This window comes from Chinchilla lanigera, unplaced genomic scaffold, assembly GCF_000276665.1.
Source record: "Chinchilla lanigera isolate Chin_1 unplaced genomic scaffold, ChiLan1.0 scaffold00177, whole genome shotgun sequence".
Classification (NCBI taxonomy): Eukaryota; Metazoa; Chordata; class Mammalia; order Rodentia; family Chinchillidae; genus Chinchilla; species Chinchilla lanigera.
In genome coordinates, this window is record NW_004955578.1 from 747,171 (window position 1) to 764,261 (window position 17,091).

At 50.2% G+C, this 17,091-nt stretch overlaps 1 protein-coding gene across 1 annotated transcript in view; it reads right to left on the bottom strand.

Moving 5' to 3' along the window:
• The window catches only part of Sptbn4 (spectrin, beta, non-erythrocytic 4), an 82,825-nt gene that overhangs the window by 16,255 nt on the left and 49,479 nt on the right, over positions 1 to 17,091 (bottom strand). The window contains exons 20-23 of the mRNA XM_013509644.1: positions 15,119 to 15,265; positions 13,059 to 13,322; positions 923 to 1,147; positions 172 to 261 (exon numbers count right to left, since the gene is read on the bottom strand). Of these exons, the coding sequence (XP_013365098.1) occupies positions 172 to 261; positions 923 to 1,147; positions 13,059 to 13,322; positions 15,119 to 15,265 (726 nt within the window). The remainder of the gene's footprint in view (positions 1 to 171; positions 262 to 922; positions 1,148 to 13,058; positions 13,323 to 15,118; positions 15,266 to 17,091) is intronic.

The following is a 17,091-nucleotide window of genomic DNA, read 5'->3' on the forward strand; positions in this document are numbered from 1 at the left end:
TCAGCCTCCAGAGTGCTGGGATTACAGGCGTGCGCCACCACGCCAGGCAGTCCACAGTCCTTTCAATTACAAGAGCCAGTGGATTCCTTGCATGGCTTTAATCACTTTAGCTGTTCTCTAGTGCTTGTGTCCAGATGCACCCCGGCCAGCTCCCGCCCCGGCTCAGCTCACCTGGTTCTTCTTGATGTGCTGCTGGACAGCCTGCAAGCTGCTGCCCCGCTCCGTCTGCATGGCCAGTGGCAGCCGCTCCTGAACCCACGCCTGGGAGAAGCCAGGGGGCAGGTCAAGGAGAGAGGGCACTGAGGACCACTGCATCCCCGCTAACCTGCAGGCCCTTTGCACGGCATCCAGGGCCCTTCCTAAGAGCCCAGACAGACCCGTCCCCAGCCTCCTCTGCGGACAGGCTGTTTCCCTCTCGCTTAGGGGACAGGCTTACACACCCAGGTCCTGGTTCAAGGAATTCCCTTCCCACTCTCTCTCACTGGTACTCTTCCTTCTGGTCTCAGCTCAGACATCCTCATCCTCCAGGAAGCCCTCCCTGTCTGAACGTTCAGCAGCTGCCTTCTCTGGACGGCTAAGGCCCCTCAGACGCACCACGATGGGGCTAACCACCCGGGTCGTCAGACTGGGGCAGACCCACTTCCCCCTTGGACACTGAGCCCCCTCTGTGGGCAGCCACAGGCTCTGCTTTGGTCGTAGCTCAGTGGGAAGACCCTGGGCTCAATCTCTGATACCTCAATTTAAAAAAAAAAAAAAAAAAAAAAGGAGTAAATGAATATGGGAGGGTGAAGAGTAAGACTGAGGGAGCGACTCCATCAGCCCCTCCGCCGCCGGCCCCACCCCCGTCTCCACCTCCTCCGCCCCATCCTCGAGCCCCGCCCCCCGTCATCCTAGCCCCGCCCCAGGTCCCCGAGCGCCTCACCAGCTCGTCGTCCAGGTCGTGCGCCACCTGGTGCAGCTCCTTGGAGGCCAGCAGCAGGCGGCGGCGCTCCTGCAGCGGCTCGAGCAGGCGCACCAGGCGCTCGCCCACCGCGTTCTGCCGCTCGCCCACCAGCTCCTTGCTCGCCGGCTCCAACGGCAACGCCGCGGTCTGCGCTTGCAACTCTCCCACCTCGCGGTACCACTCCTCCACCTGGGACTCCATCGACTGTGGGAACAGGGGCGGGGTCAGCGGGCACCACCTTTCCTCCCTAGCACGCTGTAGCTCACCAGCGCCCTCAAGATGACAACCAAACCACTCGCCTTGGGCCATTATTCCGGTGTCCTCCGGCTCAGTCGCCTGTAAAGCCGTGCTCTCTCTCGGCTGGACACTGCGGCACACTAAGCTAGTCCCTGCCTCGGGGCTTTACCTTTGCTCTTCCCTCTGCCAGGCGTGCGTTTGCTTTCTGTCAGATCTCAACCCAAATACTACCTTCTCAGAGGCTTACCCGACCCCAGAACTACGCTGGACCTTTCATTCACTCATTCTCAGATCAACCCTCTCAGGTTGACACCATTCCTGTTTTACAAAGGAAACTGAGGCCCAGAGAAGTGACTTTGTCCAAAGAGCCAACTTGGCCAAATATCAAAAATAAATACACAGCCCGGCATGATGGTATCCACCTGTAATCTGACCACTCTGGGAGGCTGAGGCAGGAGGATCACAAGTTTGAGCCCAGCCTGGGCAATTTATCCACTTAACAAGACCTTGTCTCAAAATAAAAAATAAATAAAATAAGTAAGAAAGACAGGTGGGTTGGGGAGAAAGCTCAGTGTGAAGGCACTCGCTTTAATCCCCACTACTGCAAAATAAATAAAAAACAAATAGCTATCATGATGTGGATGGCTGATACAAAAGACAATATAGGGGCTGGGGATTTAGCTCAGCGGCAAAGCGCCTGCCTTGCAAGCGCAAGGTCGTGAGTTCGGTTCCCGGTACCAGAAAAAACCAAAAAAAAAAAAAAAAAGACAATATATTTCATAGATGCCACCTTATTTGATTTTTTGAGACAGGCTCTTGCTATGTAGTTCAGGCTGGCCTTGAACTCACAGTGATCCTCCTGCTTCAGCCTCCTGAATGCTAGGATTACAGGCCTGTGACATCACACCCGGCTCTCACAGACACCTTTTTAAATCCCCAAGAGAAAAATGGATTATTTAACGACTGGTTGTAACCAGCTAAGCAATTTAGCTGGATCCTTTCCTTGCATTTTACACTGGAAACAGTTCCAGATGGATTAAAGACCTAAGTGAAACAAATAAATGCATAAGATAGTAGAAGAAAACCTGGATACAAGCTTTGATAACACTAGGATGGAGAAAACCTTTTCAAGCATAAAAACCATAAAGGGAAAGATTTATAAATCTGCCTGCATAAAAATACTTCTGCACGGACCCAAATGTATAGATGTAGTTGATTATAGCTAGGAGGCAAAGGACAAACTGAAAAGATACATGACAGCTACTAGCACAAGGAGCTAGTTTCTTTAAATCAGAGAATTGTCTCTATCCAGCTTCCTTCTGCTCTCCAGCATCTGCCACCATTGAGTATATGTCTTTGTTTGCTTTTAATTCCTTTCTTGTTTCTAGAATGGGAGCCCCAGGAGGGCAGGGGCTGCATCAAGATCACTGCGGTATCCTGCGTGCCTGGAACAAACAGTACCTGACACACAATACGCCTTCATCATAATGTGTTCAATACACGACCTCAGCAAAGAAAAAGAAGGTCCCAAAGAGAAACAGGCTGGCTAGGGGTGATGGCGCATGCATGCCTGCAGCCCCAGCACTCAGGGACGTTGAGGCTGGAGGTTCTCAAGTTTGAACTCAGCCTGGGCAATTTAGTGATATAGTGAGACTTCGTCTCAAAATTTTAAAAATCCTGGAAAGCCAGGCATGGTGGCGCATACCTGTAATCCAGCACTCGGGAGGCTGACCCAGGAGGACTGTCACGTGTTCGAGGCTAGCCTGAGCTACAACAGTGAGTTCAAGGCCAGCCTGAACTACATAGGTGAGACCTTGTCTCAAAAACCAAATAAATAAACAAAATTTTAAAAAGCTGGGGATGTAGCTCGGCATGAGGACCTAGGCTCAATCCCCAGCATGGGGTAGGGGGATTGGCATCAGATGTGAACAGGCAACACACGGAAGAAACAGCACAAAAAAGATGTCCAATTTCTCTACGCAGCAGGAAAATGCAAATTCCTACGTGATATCCTTTTCTACCCATCAGACTGGCAAGTACGTAAGAGATGGATAATATCTAGTATTGGCAAAATGCAGGGAGAGGGGCACGCTGGGCCACTGAGGGAGGTGGTGTAAATTGGTAGAGCCTTTTTGGAAGGCAACTTGGCAGTTCCTATCAATATGCAAAACGTGCACCTGCTTGACCGACACTCGCACTTCCAGCTCTAGGAATGTATCTAAAGAAATCCTGGCAGATATGCACAATGATGTTTGTCCAAGGATTTCATCACCACAGAGGTTTAATGTCTAAGGGGAAGAACTGGAAAGAACCTCAACTGCCCATCAAAAGTGAAATGGTTAAACAAGTCTGCATGAGAACGGAATAACAGCCAGAAGTTTCTACGCAGAGGAAAAATCAACTGAGACTCCCCATATGATACATATTTGTAGTGAACTGCACATGCATAAAAACTGCCGAGGGTAAGCAAGAAATGAACAACAAATGGTGCCTACTGGGAGAACAGAACGCAGTGAACACAGAAGAGGGATGGACAGAATTTTCATAAAGGATTTTATAGAGGTTTTGATGTCCAAACCGTGAAAATGTATCTGTTCAAAAAGTTAAACAGGAAAAATAAATGAAAGAAAAACATTAAAAAACCCATCTGGGCATACTTGTAAAGGCACAGAAAAAATCGAGAAGGATACATGCCAAATAATTATTGAGGTTCCTTTTGGGGTATAGGATAGGAAGGCCGATGGATGGGAAACTGTTCCACCAAAGCCTTCTAAGTTAGTAAGATATTTACCAAAAGAATATATTTATATGTTACTTGTGTGGTTTTAAGCAGATGAAGGAAAGCTACAGAAGAAAACAAAACAATAAATTAAGCGGTAACAGATTACAGCAAATGACTGCAAACCAAAACTCACACTCAAGAACCCAGTCTACACTTTTGTCATACAGTTGTGTAGGGCTGGGTTGTTGGTGTTGGTTGTCCAATATCCAGTCTCTCCTTCAACCACCTTAGATCCCACTCTCAGGTCCTGGGGCAACTAGGGGAACAGAATTCCAACTCGACCCAAGCTTGGCCAAGCAGAGCACTAAAATCCCCTGGCCACAGGCAGGATGAGAGATGGTCATGTCACCTGAGCTGGATCAATGAAAACTCTCCCAGCTTCCAGAGGGATGGCAGAAACCCTGTGGTCCAAGAATGGCCCGGGCACTTGATCCCAGCCAATGAGGACACTGAATCACTCTGGCCATGTGACCTAAGATGAGCCAATGAAATCTCTTCCCACTTCTACTGGGAAAGTGCTTTCTTTCCCTTGGGTTCCTAAATCGGCAGGATGTAGCCCTGGGATACTGGGGCCCATCCTGCAACCCCAAGGCAAAGATCGGCTCAGAAGAATGCACGACTCAGAAATGGAGAGAGCACGGAGGACACCGTCTGAATAACTCATCAGCCATCCTGGAAGCTGTATACTCCCCGGGGTTTTCTGCTATGCAGGTGAAGTCAGTCTGGGTTGAAGTGCTTATGAACTGTATCCCCAGAGGTCAAACCAACACAATTTGTTATCTGTAGGGGACATTAAGATGTATAAAAAAGTCAAACCTGCTAAGTCATAACCAGGTAATATGGAAATGAAAAAGGCTGCCCAATTACAAGGTGCAGAAATCAAAGAGGAAGTAGTCATCTCAGAAGCTTCTTCACTAAGAACCTTCTGCCTATAAAGTCATTCTAGTGAAGAATAGAAAGATCAAAATACACTAGAATTTAAGAAACTCTGAAGGACCGTCTGGAGCGGGGGAGGTGGCTCTGTGGTACAGTGCTTACTTAGCATGTGCAAGGCCTTAAGTTCTATCCCCAGGAACAGGGAAATCAATGTCTGAAGTGTCATGGTTATAAGCGCCAATTCCTCCTACCCAGAAGAAAACCTCTCCAGCAAGTAAGACCATGACCTGAGATGAGCTAGAATACTTCTGGGGACTGACACTCTTCTACCTTCACAAAAAAACAAAAACAAAACTACAGGCCAGGCATTGGTGGTGCATGCCTGTAATCCCAGCACTCGGGAGGCTGAGGCAGGAGGATCACTTTGAGTTTGAGCCCAGCCTGGGCTACAAAGTGAGTTCAAAGCCAACCTGAACTACACAGTGAGACCCTGTCTCAAAAAGACCAAGAAGGGGCTGGGGATTTAGCTCAGCGGCAAAAGCGCCTGCCTGGTAAGCGCAAGGTCGTGAGTTCGGTTCCCGGTACCGGAGAAAAACAAAAAAAAAAAAAAAAAAAAAAAAAGACCAAGAAAACTGCCTTTGGGGGCTGAAAAAAAAGTTACATATTTCAAACAATTTCAGTATCGTTTTTTCTACAAACATGATTAAAGGATTCAAAAGTACAATGGTCATTAAATACACTTAAAAAGATGCTCACCATAAGGAAAATACAAATTAAAATAATTACAAACTTGGGCATGGTGGTACACACTTGTAATTCCAGCACTCTGGGAGGCTGAGGCTGGAGGATCACTGCAAGTTTGAGGCCAGCCTGGGGAATTTAGTGACTCAGTAGGGATCTTGTCTCAAAAATAAAAAATAATCCAGTACCTGGGAGACTGAGACAGGAAGATTACTGCCAGTTCAAAGCCATCCTGGGCTACATAGTTCAAAGCTAGCCTCTACTACATAACAAAACACTGTTTCCCCCCAAAAAAATAAAAATAAAAAAAACCACCCACATAATAATAGTAGTATTAATAATAAAATTAAAAATTAAAAAATAGGCTAGGCATATACCTCAGTGTGAAGACCTAAGTTCAACCCCAAGTGCTGGAAAAAAATTACAAGCCAGCATCTTTCATCTTTTAGATCAGCAGAGATGAAAAAGCTTGTACCTAATGATGGTGGTATTGTATTGTATGTTCTACTTGTATTGTATTATGTTAAATTTTTTTTTCTTTTTTTTTTTCTTTTTTTGGTTTTTCTCCGGTACCAAGAACCGAACTCACGACCTTGTGCTTGCCAGGCAGGCGCTTTGCCGCTGAGCTAAATCCCCAGCCCTGTGTTAAATTTTTTAGCAGTGCTGGCAGTTGAACCCAGGGCCTCGCGCATGCTAGGCAAACTCTCTGTCACTGAGCTTCATTTTAATATTCTCATTGGAATATTCTCATTGGATGGGATTAAGTCACGGCGCCATCAGGATGGTGGCTACCTGGTGACAGCAGCTCTTATTTTGGCAGGCATGGTCCCTGTCTTCTTAGGAAAATACTAGGTAATATCTATCAAAACAATTTTTTGTGTGGTGCTGGGGATGTAACCCCAGCACCCCCTTGCACAAACTGGGCTACACCTTCAGCCATATAGAAATTTTAATGAGCTAGTAATGGTGGCTCATGCCTGGAATCCCAGTACTCTGGAGGCTGAGGCAAGATTTTGAATTCAAGGTCGCTGATCTGGTTACAGGCAGGAGACCCCCTCTGGAAAAAAAAAAAAGGACAGAGATGCCTGCTGCAGGGTTATTACATCAACAGAAGACTGGAAATATTCTATGGGTTCTCTGAACAGCATGCGGTTAAAGACAGATCGCTGGGCTGAGAGTGTAGCTCAGTGGTAGAGTGCCTGCCTAGTATGTGCAAGGCTCTGGGTTTGCTCCCAATGAGGACACTGAGTATCCGATCAAACCACCCTCTGGAATACTACGCAACAGTTTAAAAGACCAGGAAAACATCCAGGATGTTTGTGAAGTGAAAATGGCAAGTTCCAGCATAGTCTGCAGGTCACATACCTGTGTGTCTGTGCATAGAACATTCCAGAAAGTTAGGGAAGAAAGTGCTGAGAGTAGTTACAGCCCTGGGGCGTAGGACTGTGTGGAGGGGGGAGGAGGCTTTGCTTTTCACAGCATGCTCTTCTGTGTGAACTCGCCATAACAGCGACAATGGGTAACACATCCTGATGTCCCCTCCACGTCTGGTACTGCTCAGAGCACCTGGTGGGGTTAACGCATGCGATCCTCACACGAGGTCAGGGAAGGCAGGGTGTTTGTTTTATTCCTACTTGGACCCCAGCACCTGGCAGGTGCCTGGCATGGAGTAGGGACTCCCTGAATGTGTGCTGATTTTGGTTGTTAGATTGGCCACCATGCTATGCTTATTCTCTTAGAGGGGAACTACTAAAGATTAAAAATTTTAAAATGAGCTGGACCTGGTAGTGCATGACTGTAATCCCAGGAAGCTCAGGGAGGAAATTCACAAGTTTGAGGCCAATCTGGGCAATTTTGGACCCCGTCTCAAAAAAACAGAGGGATACCGATGTGCTCCTTGGGTTCACTTTCCAGTACTGGGGAGGGGATTGTACCTTTAAATATTAAAATGAAGCTCAGTGACAGAGAGTTTGCCTAGCATGCATGAGGCCCTGGGTTCAACTGCCAGCACTGCTAAAAAATATAATACAATACAATACAAGCAGAAGAGCTGTGAAGTACTAATACACCCTGATGTACGAATGACCCTTGAAAACATTAAGTGAAAGAAGGGCTACATAGTGTGTGATTCCATTTTTATGAATTGTCTAGAACAGGCAAATCCTTTAGAGACAGAGAGTAGATGGGAGGAAAGCAGGAAGTGACCATTAATGAATATGGGGTTTCTCTGGGGGATGATGAGAATGTTCTAGTATTAGTGATGAATATACTATAGACCACTGAGTTACTGTACACAGTAAAAGTGTGCACTTTATGGTAATAATTTTTAAGGACATCAAAGTTTGTTGGGGTTTTTTGTTTTGTTTTGTTTTTTGGGTTTTTTTTTTTGAGACAGGGTCTCAGTCTGCAGTTCAGGCTGGCCTTGAACTCACTATATAGTTCAGGCTGGCCTCAAACTTATTTTAATCCTCCTGCCTCTGCCTCCCAAGTGATGGGATTACAGATGTGTACCACCACATCTGGCAAGGATTTTTTTTTTTGTCTTTTTGAGACAGGGTCTCGCTATGCAGTTCAGGCTGGCCTTGAGCTCACTTTGTAGCTCAGGTTGGCCTCAAACTCACAATGATCCTCCTGCCTCTGCCTCCCAAGTGCTGGGATTACAGATGTGTGCCACCACATCCGGCGAAGATTTTTAAAGAAATAGTGGGAAAGCCTATCTGCAAAACAGCCCCAGGTGCTATCCACACCACAGGCAGCACAAAGCAAGCCCTGACTCCCAGACCAACCTCCTTCCTACTTGGACCAACCTTCCTGCCTCCCAGCTTCCAGGTGTGGAAACCGAGGCTCGGAGAGGAGCCTGGATTAAAAACCAGAGCCAGAATCTGAGCCCAAGCTCTCTGCACTCTGCCTCTCTATACCTGGACAGTCTGTCTCAGAAAGGTGGGGCCCTGGGCCCTCGGTGCCACGGTGATAGAATGGTGATTCAAACCTTGGACTGCGCAGCTCCCGGATCTGGGCTCCTGCCCTAGCCATGATGAGCGGAATGTGGAATTGTGGGGCAGAGAAGGAAAAGGGGAAAATGGGGTCTCCACGGAGCAGAGAAGGAGCCCCATGGATGCAGCCGAGCAGCTGCAGAGCCTCCAGTGCATTTTCACGCTTGGCCCCCTCAGATGGCCGCAGACCAGCCCCACCTCCAAGCAGGAGCCTGTGGCTGAGTCAGACCAGCTGGTCCAGCTGAGACGCGGGAGCTTGGGACTCTACCATCTGGCCGCTGGACCAGTAGGACAGTTGGGCAGGAGGCCCTGGGAGAGGACTGTGGGTCACGTGGAGCTGGGAGGTGGGGTCCCTGCTGCAGTGGCTTAGGAGGGGGACAAGGGGGAAGATGCGAGATCAACAGAAGGAAGGAGGGGAGATGAAGAGGGGGTGGCAGCAATGGAGAACTCAAACCAAAACAGCGGGCAGGAGGATAAAGATGGGTTGGGGAGCAGCCAGGGCCTCCCTCCTGCAGACACCCAGTGCCCAGGCTTTCAGGCAGCCCCCCGGGGACAGCAGGGTCTTGGGAGGCCCCTCTCCTCCTCTGCTCTGCTCCCCAGGCCCAGCTGGGCTCCATCTGGAGGTGGGAAAACAGGGTCACTCCGTGCCTCTGGCTCCCTCTGCTGGGTAAAAGGCCTCAGGCGCCAGCCACAGCACACGCAGCAGCCCTCACCCGCAGAGAAGCCTCCCTTCTACTTGGGTCCAGTTTCCTGGGATAGGGGCACCTGTGTCAGGGCTGCCGCTGGCACCCGCTGCTGTGACTGCAGGCCAGTCCTTCGTCCCACCTGGGCCTCAGCTTCACTTTTGGGCAATGGGGTCCCACTGTCGTGATCTGCTGGGCTTGGCTGGGACTTGTGGCCCCCACCATGCCCCAGGGAGAAAAGAACAGAATCTGTTCTCTGGCTGAAGTCAGAGGCACCAAATCCTTTGTCTGAAACCTAAATGGCCAAAAAGAGGGACAAGGAGGCCCATGCTCCCCAGTTAACAAAAAGAATTAAAAATGCAAAGGGACAGGGCACAGTGAGACATCACTTCCCATCCACGGACCCGGGAAAACCTGGTGTGAGAGCAGGTGTGGGCCAGGATGGAGCAGGCAGGAGGTCCTTCCTTCACTGTGGGGAAAATGGCGTCCGTCAGCGTAAGGACCAGGGTTTCAACTTGCAAGATCGGGGAGCCACAGACAGCTCCATGTTCAACACTGGAGTCATACTCCATGTGCCACCTTCAATGTACATGTCCACAGAGCCACATGGAGAAGGGAAAATGCCCCAAATGCAATATGAATAGAAACAATGAAATAACTGCACATCCCATAAATAACCAAAGCAAAGGGGAGGAGATAACTAACCACAGTAACTTCCGCACACAGCGTGGCGTGGTACACCACAGAACACTGAACACACCTAAACAAAGACCAAATCTTGGCGATCCTGGGGCAGCAACTGTGAAACTATGTATTATGCATCTTCACCTAGAGTGTCCATTGGAGGTCACTACGTGGAGTGTGCTCATCAGAAAAAGCTGAGGCACAGGTAACACCCCCAGGCCCCCCAGCTGGTGACTCACAGGCAGCCTGGCTCCAGCATCCGTGCCCTTGGCTGCAATGCGGTGCCCCCCGCACCATCCTGCTGTCCCCGAGGGGTCAGCACTAGGCCCTTGCTAGTGCATGGAGGAGGCACCCGGGGCCCAGAGCGAGAGGTAAAACCACTTGCCCAGCCTCACACAGATATGGAGTAGCACAGCTATGATTCCAGGCCACACCTGTCTGAGTCCTGAGCCTATGTCTTTAGCCACTGCCAGATCCTGCTAGAGAAGAATCAGTAATCACAGCAAACTAAGGAAGAACCCTAGTAAAGACGGCTGCTGGGCCAGGTGTTGTTTAACCTTCCTGACCCTCGTCCAAGCTCCTCCCCATGCTCTGCGCCCTGGAAGAGGGAGCTGCTCCCTGTTCGGGCCACATCAGCTGGTTCCTCCCTCCAGCTCCCAGGTGAGTCGGGCTCTGGAAATAAGTTGCAGGGCCCAGCACAAATTAAAAATTCAGTGTGCTTTGTATAAACAGTATTAAGAATTTTCAGACAGTGGCAACGAGGCATTAAACCAAGTACAGGGCCACATTTGAGTGTCAAATGCCAGTGAAGCTGGCACTGGTGGGACGGGGGTGGCGGGGAGCGGGAGAAAGGACAGAGAGATCAGAGTGAGGCTGGGTATTATTTCCTGGCATTTGCTGCAGTGGTGCCAAAGGCTGGCTGGGCTGCTTGTGGGGGTCGGAGGATCTGCCTAGCTCGGGGAGGGAAAGGCTCCCACTGTCAGCTCCAGCGGGTCCAGAGCACTGCACTCCCTGTGGCTCCCCCATGTCCGTTTCAACAGGCTGTCTGCGGCCGGGCGTGGTGGCGCACGGCTGTAATCCCAGCACTCTGGAGGCTGAGGCATGAGGACCACTGTAAGTTCGAGGCCCGCCTGGGGTACAAAGTGAGTTCAAGGCCAGCCTGAGCTGCATAGTGAGATCCTGTCTCAAAAAGACAAACAACAACAACAACAACAAAAACAGGCTATGTGCAAGGAGAGTATCTCCCCCACAGGGACGGTACCTCCCCCACAGGGATGATGGGAGGAGGAGGAGTTCACGCTGCCTGGCATACAGCGTACATGCACTTCTCAAAATATAGCCTGGGGGGCCTTGGGGATCCCTGAGACCTTTTCAAGGCATCTGTTAGGATACACCTATTTGTTATTTAACTGCTAAGGTGCTATTTGCCTTTGTCCCCTAATTGTACAGTAGGGGTTTTATAAAGACCAGACCACCTGCGCGACCCCAACACACTGGATGCAGAGGCAGATGTGAGAAGCCAGCTCCCTCCTATTCCAGACTGGAAACAAACAGAGTTGCAAAAACAGAACTGCCAACCCTCTCACTGCATTTGTAAAAAAATATGATTCTTTCCAGCTGTGGTGGCGCACGCCTGTAATCCCAGCACTCGGGAGGCTGAGGCAGGAGGATGGTTGTGAGTTTGAGACCAGCCTGGGCTACAAAGTGAGCTCAAGGCCAGCCTGACCTGCATAGCGAGACCCTGTCTCAAAAAGACAAAAAAAAAAAAAAAGAACAAAACCCCCAAAACATAAAAAAACATAGTTCTTGTTCATAGAGAGGTGATTTGGGTTAAGATGTGGTGGATTTAATACTGTTATGATTTCACTTATCCCGTGGCAAGTATCAGTAGGTCTGATCCACACAACAAAAGCTCTTTGAAGATCTAATAATTCATAAGTGGTGGAGGGTGGATAAAGACATGTCACACCATGTTCAGCTCTGGTTTCCTCTGTGCTCCTCTGCCCATCTCTCTGCGCAGCATGGGAGCCCCACGGAGGCGTGACTTCTCGCCCATTTGCCTACTGCTGTGTCTCCACACCATCTTAGGTGCCCCGTAAGTATGTGATGCATAGGTGAAGGAGCAAAGACTAACCAGAATCACCCGCCGTCATTATCAGTCTGCTTTCTTCCCTGCGCCCTAGCCCAGACACCTCACAAGCCAACTATGTGGGTGACGCATCCAACAGGAGCAGGGAAGAGTCCGGGGACCTGGATTCGAATCCAGACTCTGCCATTTTCTCCCCTGGGTCAGGAAGCTCACCTCCCTGAGCCTCAGTTTCCCACTGGGCACAGCCAGGCACTGTTCCTGCCATGAAAAGGCAGGGCTCATTACACCTCTGGAGGCGACGTTCACACTTCATCTGTCCCTACACATCTGACCACCCTGTCTCAAGCACTCAGCAGCTGCCACTTGGAAGCAGGGATAATCCAGACCTGCGCCTGTGCTCTACGAGTGCCATTTTGTAAGGGAGATACAGGTTGTGTGTTGGGGCCAGGTGCTTCCCTTTCTGTGCCTCAGTTTCCCTATTGGTAAAATAGGGCTAACAGTAGTGCCTACCTCCTAGCATGGCTAGGAGGGGTCATTGAGCACCCAGCCCAGATGAATGTCCCTAATTCTGTGCAAAGCCACTGCCCCACCTCTGGACCTTTGTTTCTCTTTTTTATTTTTGTTTGTTTTTTTTCCGGTACCGGGAATCGAACTCACAACGTTGCACTTGCCAGGCAGGCGCTGTGCCGCTGAGGTAAATCCCCAGCCCCTAGGACCTTTGTTTCTCTATACAGGTAACAGGTGCCAGGTCCTGAGAAAGCTTAACCACGCTGGTTATTTACCAGCTGCTTCCTGGTCATGAATCTCTGCTCTTCTCTTAGTGCCCCATGTCTTAGGGGTGGTGGCTAACTGGAATGGTCACTGCCAGCTGGGTTGCTTCAGTAGCCTTTTTGGCTCTTCCAGCCCCTTCCAGCCCCTTGAAATAAATCCCTGCATTAAATCACCTCCGTTTGAAATCCCTCCAGTGGGAACTGACCCTGACCTGGCCCACGGTGGCGCACGGTCCCCCACTGGGCCAGCCAGGCCATACCTGCAGCTTCTTGAGCTGGCTGTTGACGGTGGCCAGGTCCCCACCAGGGTCCACGTCTTGCAGCTGGCTTTCCATGTGGAGGAGCTTCTTGTCCAGCTCAGCAAAGCTCTGCACTAGCTGGTCGGCTTTGCTGGCCTCGAAGAGCTGCCGCGCCTTGGCCTGGGTCGTGCTCTCCAGCTCCGCCCAGCACTGCCGGATCTCCCCCAGCTTCTTCCGCACAGAGGCCGCCAGCTCCGGCTTCTCCTGCATCAGTTGCTGGCCCTCCTGCCCCAGGCAGGTCGATGACAGGAGACCAGGGAGAGGGGCAGGTGGTGGGAGGGACAGAGAAATGCAGGGGGCAACCGGACACAGGAAGAGAGACAGCGGAGTGGGTGCAGGGATAGGGCCAGAGATAGAAGGAACCAAGGAAGAGCGATACGAAAAAGAGATAGATGGTATGGGAAGGAAGACAGACACAGAGACATGGGGAGGGGACAGGGAGAGACAGACGGACATTGAACGATGGGCACAGGACATACACATTCAGGCAGGACCAGAGAGACAGGACCGTGAGAAAGACAGAAACGGAAGAAAGACAGGGAGATTGAGAGAGGCAGAGAGACAATGGACTTTCATTAAACTCAAAGTCGAGAAGACTAGCTTTGCTACATGCCCTCTCCTACAGAGCACCAAGGACCATTTAAGGGTATAAGGGCAACTTGGTGTCTCTGTCTGAGCTAGAAACACTGGGACAGCCAGATCTATAGGTCCAGGGGTTCAGTCAGAGTAGAGAGGTGTTCTGGGATCTAAAGCTTAAAACAAGATCTGGTGGGGTGGTGCACATGTGTAATCCCAGCACGCAGGAGGCTGAGGCAGGAGGATCACCACAAGTTTGAGGGCAGCCTGGGCTACATAATAAATTCAAGCCCAGCCTGAACTGCATAATGAGTCTGCCTCAAAAAAAAAAAACAAAAAACAAACAAAAAAAAAAAACCCAAGATTAAAAAAAAAAAAACTTAAAACAAAAGCCTGTCTGGTCCCCTCTGAAATTGAGATTAAGAACCTTGGTTACACACATTGCATATCAAAAGCAACAACCAGGTGTAATGGCACATGCCAGTAATCCCAGCTACTCAGGAAAAAGAGACAACAGGATCACAAGTTCAAGGCCAACCTGGGCAACTCAGTGCAATCCTGTCTCAAAATAAAATAAATAAAATAAAATAAAGGGCTGGAGGTATAGCTCAGTGGCAGAGCACTTGCCTAGCATGTGCAAGGTCCTGGGTTCCATCTGCAGTACCACAAAAATAACAATACCATAGTAACTATAGCTTGGGAGTGCCTGGCTTTGTGTTGAATACTTCAGTGAACAAAAGCCAAAGGAAGAAGCTACATTTTATTACTTCCTTAATTTTACTCCAAAGAGTAAGCCAAGAATCAAAACCACAATTCTTCCAAGTCCCACAGCTGGTTACAACCACTGGAACCCAAGGCTGCGAAAATTCAAAGTTCACTTTAACCACTGGCTTCTCAGGACTGCCCCAGCCCATCTTTCTGGTCTTTCATTTTATGTGCACCAAATGGTACAGAAGGAAGCCTGGTGGGGGTTATTGGAAAGGCTGAACTAGTGGTCAGGCACAATGGCACTCTGTATAATCTCAGCTATTTGGGAGACTAAGGCAGAAGGATCACAGGTTTGGGCCAGCTTGGCAACTCAGCAAGATCTTAAAAATAAAAAGGGCTGGGGATGTAGCTCAGTGTTTACTGGGTTCATTCCCCAGTATCCAGAAAACAAAAAGAAAAGAAAAAGAAAGAAGGAAAGAAAAAGAAAGAAAAGAAAAAAAAATAGGAGCAAAATGTTAGCAAACAGGAGAAAATGGGTACCATTTAGAAGAGTCTGGCAATTTTACAGATGGGCAAACTGAGGTTTGCAGAGGTTACATGAATCACTTAAATCACACTGCTAGCAGCAGAAACAGAGATGATCTGAACTAGATCAAGGGTGTGAGGCCAGCAGTGGAAGGTGTCAGAAGTAAGGCCTCCAGCCCTGGCACAGGAAGAGGGACCATCCACATCCTCACCCTCTCGATCTTCTCCAGCCACTCCTTATTCTGAGCCAGCTCGGCCATGAATGCCTGGTGCCGGAGCCATCTCTTGTGCAGCTTGTGGCTGTCCTCCCGAGTGCCATCCCTCGCCATCAGCATCTTCTCATGGATCCAGCCATCCAGCTGTGCAGGGCAGGGCAGCAAGGGTTCAGCCAGTCCCCACATCCTTGCACAGCCCCCATCTCCACTGAGAAGTCCCAGGTTTGGGTCCTGGGTTGCTAGGGTTGTGGGGCAGGGGCAGGAAGGGGTGGAAAGACTTTTGCAAATGAGGCCTTTATGGTGAGTGGGGTGGGGGGACTCAATCTCTTTCCTGGGCAGAACATGAAGGGCAGCATTCTCAAAGGACAAACTTTTGGCTCTCCTATCCTATGGGCAGTCTTCCTCTTTCCCTCTACAAGCCCTCAAGGTAGGACTCCTGGGCCAATCCTCCTTCCACTGGGGGCTAAATCAACCCCCAAACAACCTCTTCAAAGTAAGTAGCTGAAGTTCAATTCAGTGCCAGTCATACCCATAGCAAAATTCAGACCCTCCCATTCGGTCTTTGCCATCCCTAGGAAGGACCAATTCAAGATCTTCAACCCTTTCTTGAGGGGCGGAAACTCCTCTGTGCCTCAGTCCCTACCACATGGCCAGATCAACTCCCAGAACAGCCTCCCAGCTGCAGCCTGCTCTAGCTCCCTACAAACCAGTGCTCCAATCTGGAGTAGACCCGAGCCCTAAAACTGAAACCTAGGACCTCTAGGGAACCCACAAGGCTCCCAAATTCCAGCCCTGGAATTCTAAGACTGGTTCCCCAAACCACGACCCGCTCAAGCCCCCAGCCAAACCCAATCCCTTAAACGTAGCAACAAGGCTGCCTTCTGGATCTCTCAGCAAGCCTGCCCTAAAATCCAGCCTTAGGCTCCCCAGTGCGGAGCAGATCAAACCTCCCACGTCGATCCTCCAAAACTAAAGCCAACTCTAGTCCCTCTTCCAACAAAACCGGTGATGAAAACCGCAAACACCAAGGACAGGCCCTTCTCACCAGCCCCACAGGACCAAATGCACACTGCTTTCTGAGCCGCCCCCGGCCGCCGGGAAAATAAGACTCGTCCTCCAAGCCAGAACCTCTCCATTCATGACCAAACCTAGCACCTGGGACCATTTGCTCCTCCCTTGCCCCTCCCCCTGCAGTCACAAGATCCTCCTCCTCCCTCTTGGAAAAAAAAAAAAAAAAAAAAAAAACACCACAGACTCCAGCTCAGCGGTCCTGGGAGGCAAATGCAGTCATAGCCAAGGACAAATCCCAAGCTGGCCAAACCACACCCCATGTTCCCTGAGTATGTGTTCCCCGGGGGTTCAGATCGGTCTCACGCTCCCTCATGCGCACCACACTAGAGCCAAGTCAAGGCTGAATCCCCCATCTCAATTCACAGGTCCCAACACGCAGAGGAGAACACTGGCAACCACAGCCCCCAGTGAAGGCAGAGCCCCTAGAGGAGATGGTACCTCGTCCTCCAGGTAAAGCCCCCCGAAGTGACTGCTCCCCTCTCATTATGAGGGCAAAGCCAGACGCCTAGCAAGCAAGATAAACCCTAGCCCAAGCTAAAGCCCTCAGATCCAAAGCAAACCCAACACCTTCATCGCCCAAAGCAGGGACCCCCAAAAGTGATTCCGCCTATATCCAAGGCTGGCAGACCTCGCAAGAACCAAAAATGTAAGCCCCCAAAGGGCTGACAATCCCCCCGCCGCAGGGAAACCTCAGATACCCTCATGACCCAGAGAAGAGCTCTCTAAAGAGGTTTCGACCCCCTTTAGCGCCACGGCAAACCTAGACTACCCTAGCAGTCGCCGTGGAAGTCCCCCCTCTTCCGCTTCCCTCCCCTGGGGCCCCGGCCGCCGTCCCGGGCCCGCCCGCACCAGCACCGCGGACAGCTCCCGGCCTCCTCGCCCCTCCCCCAGGGCGGGGG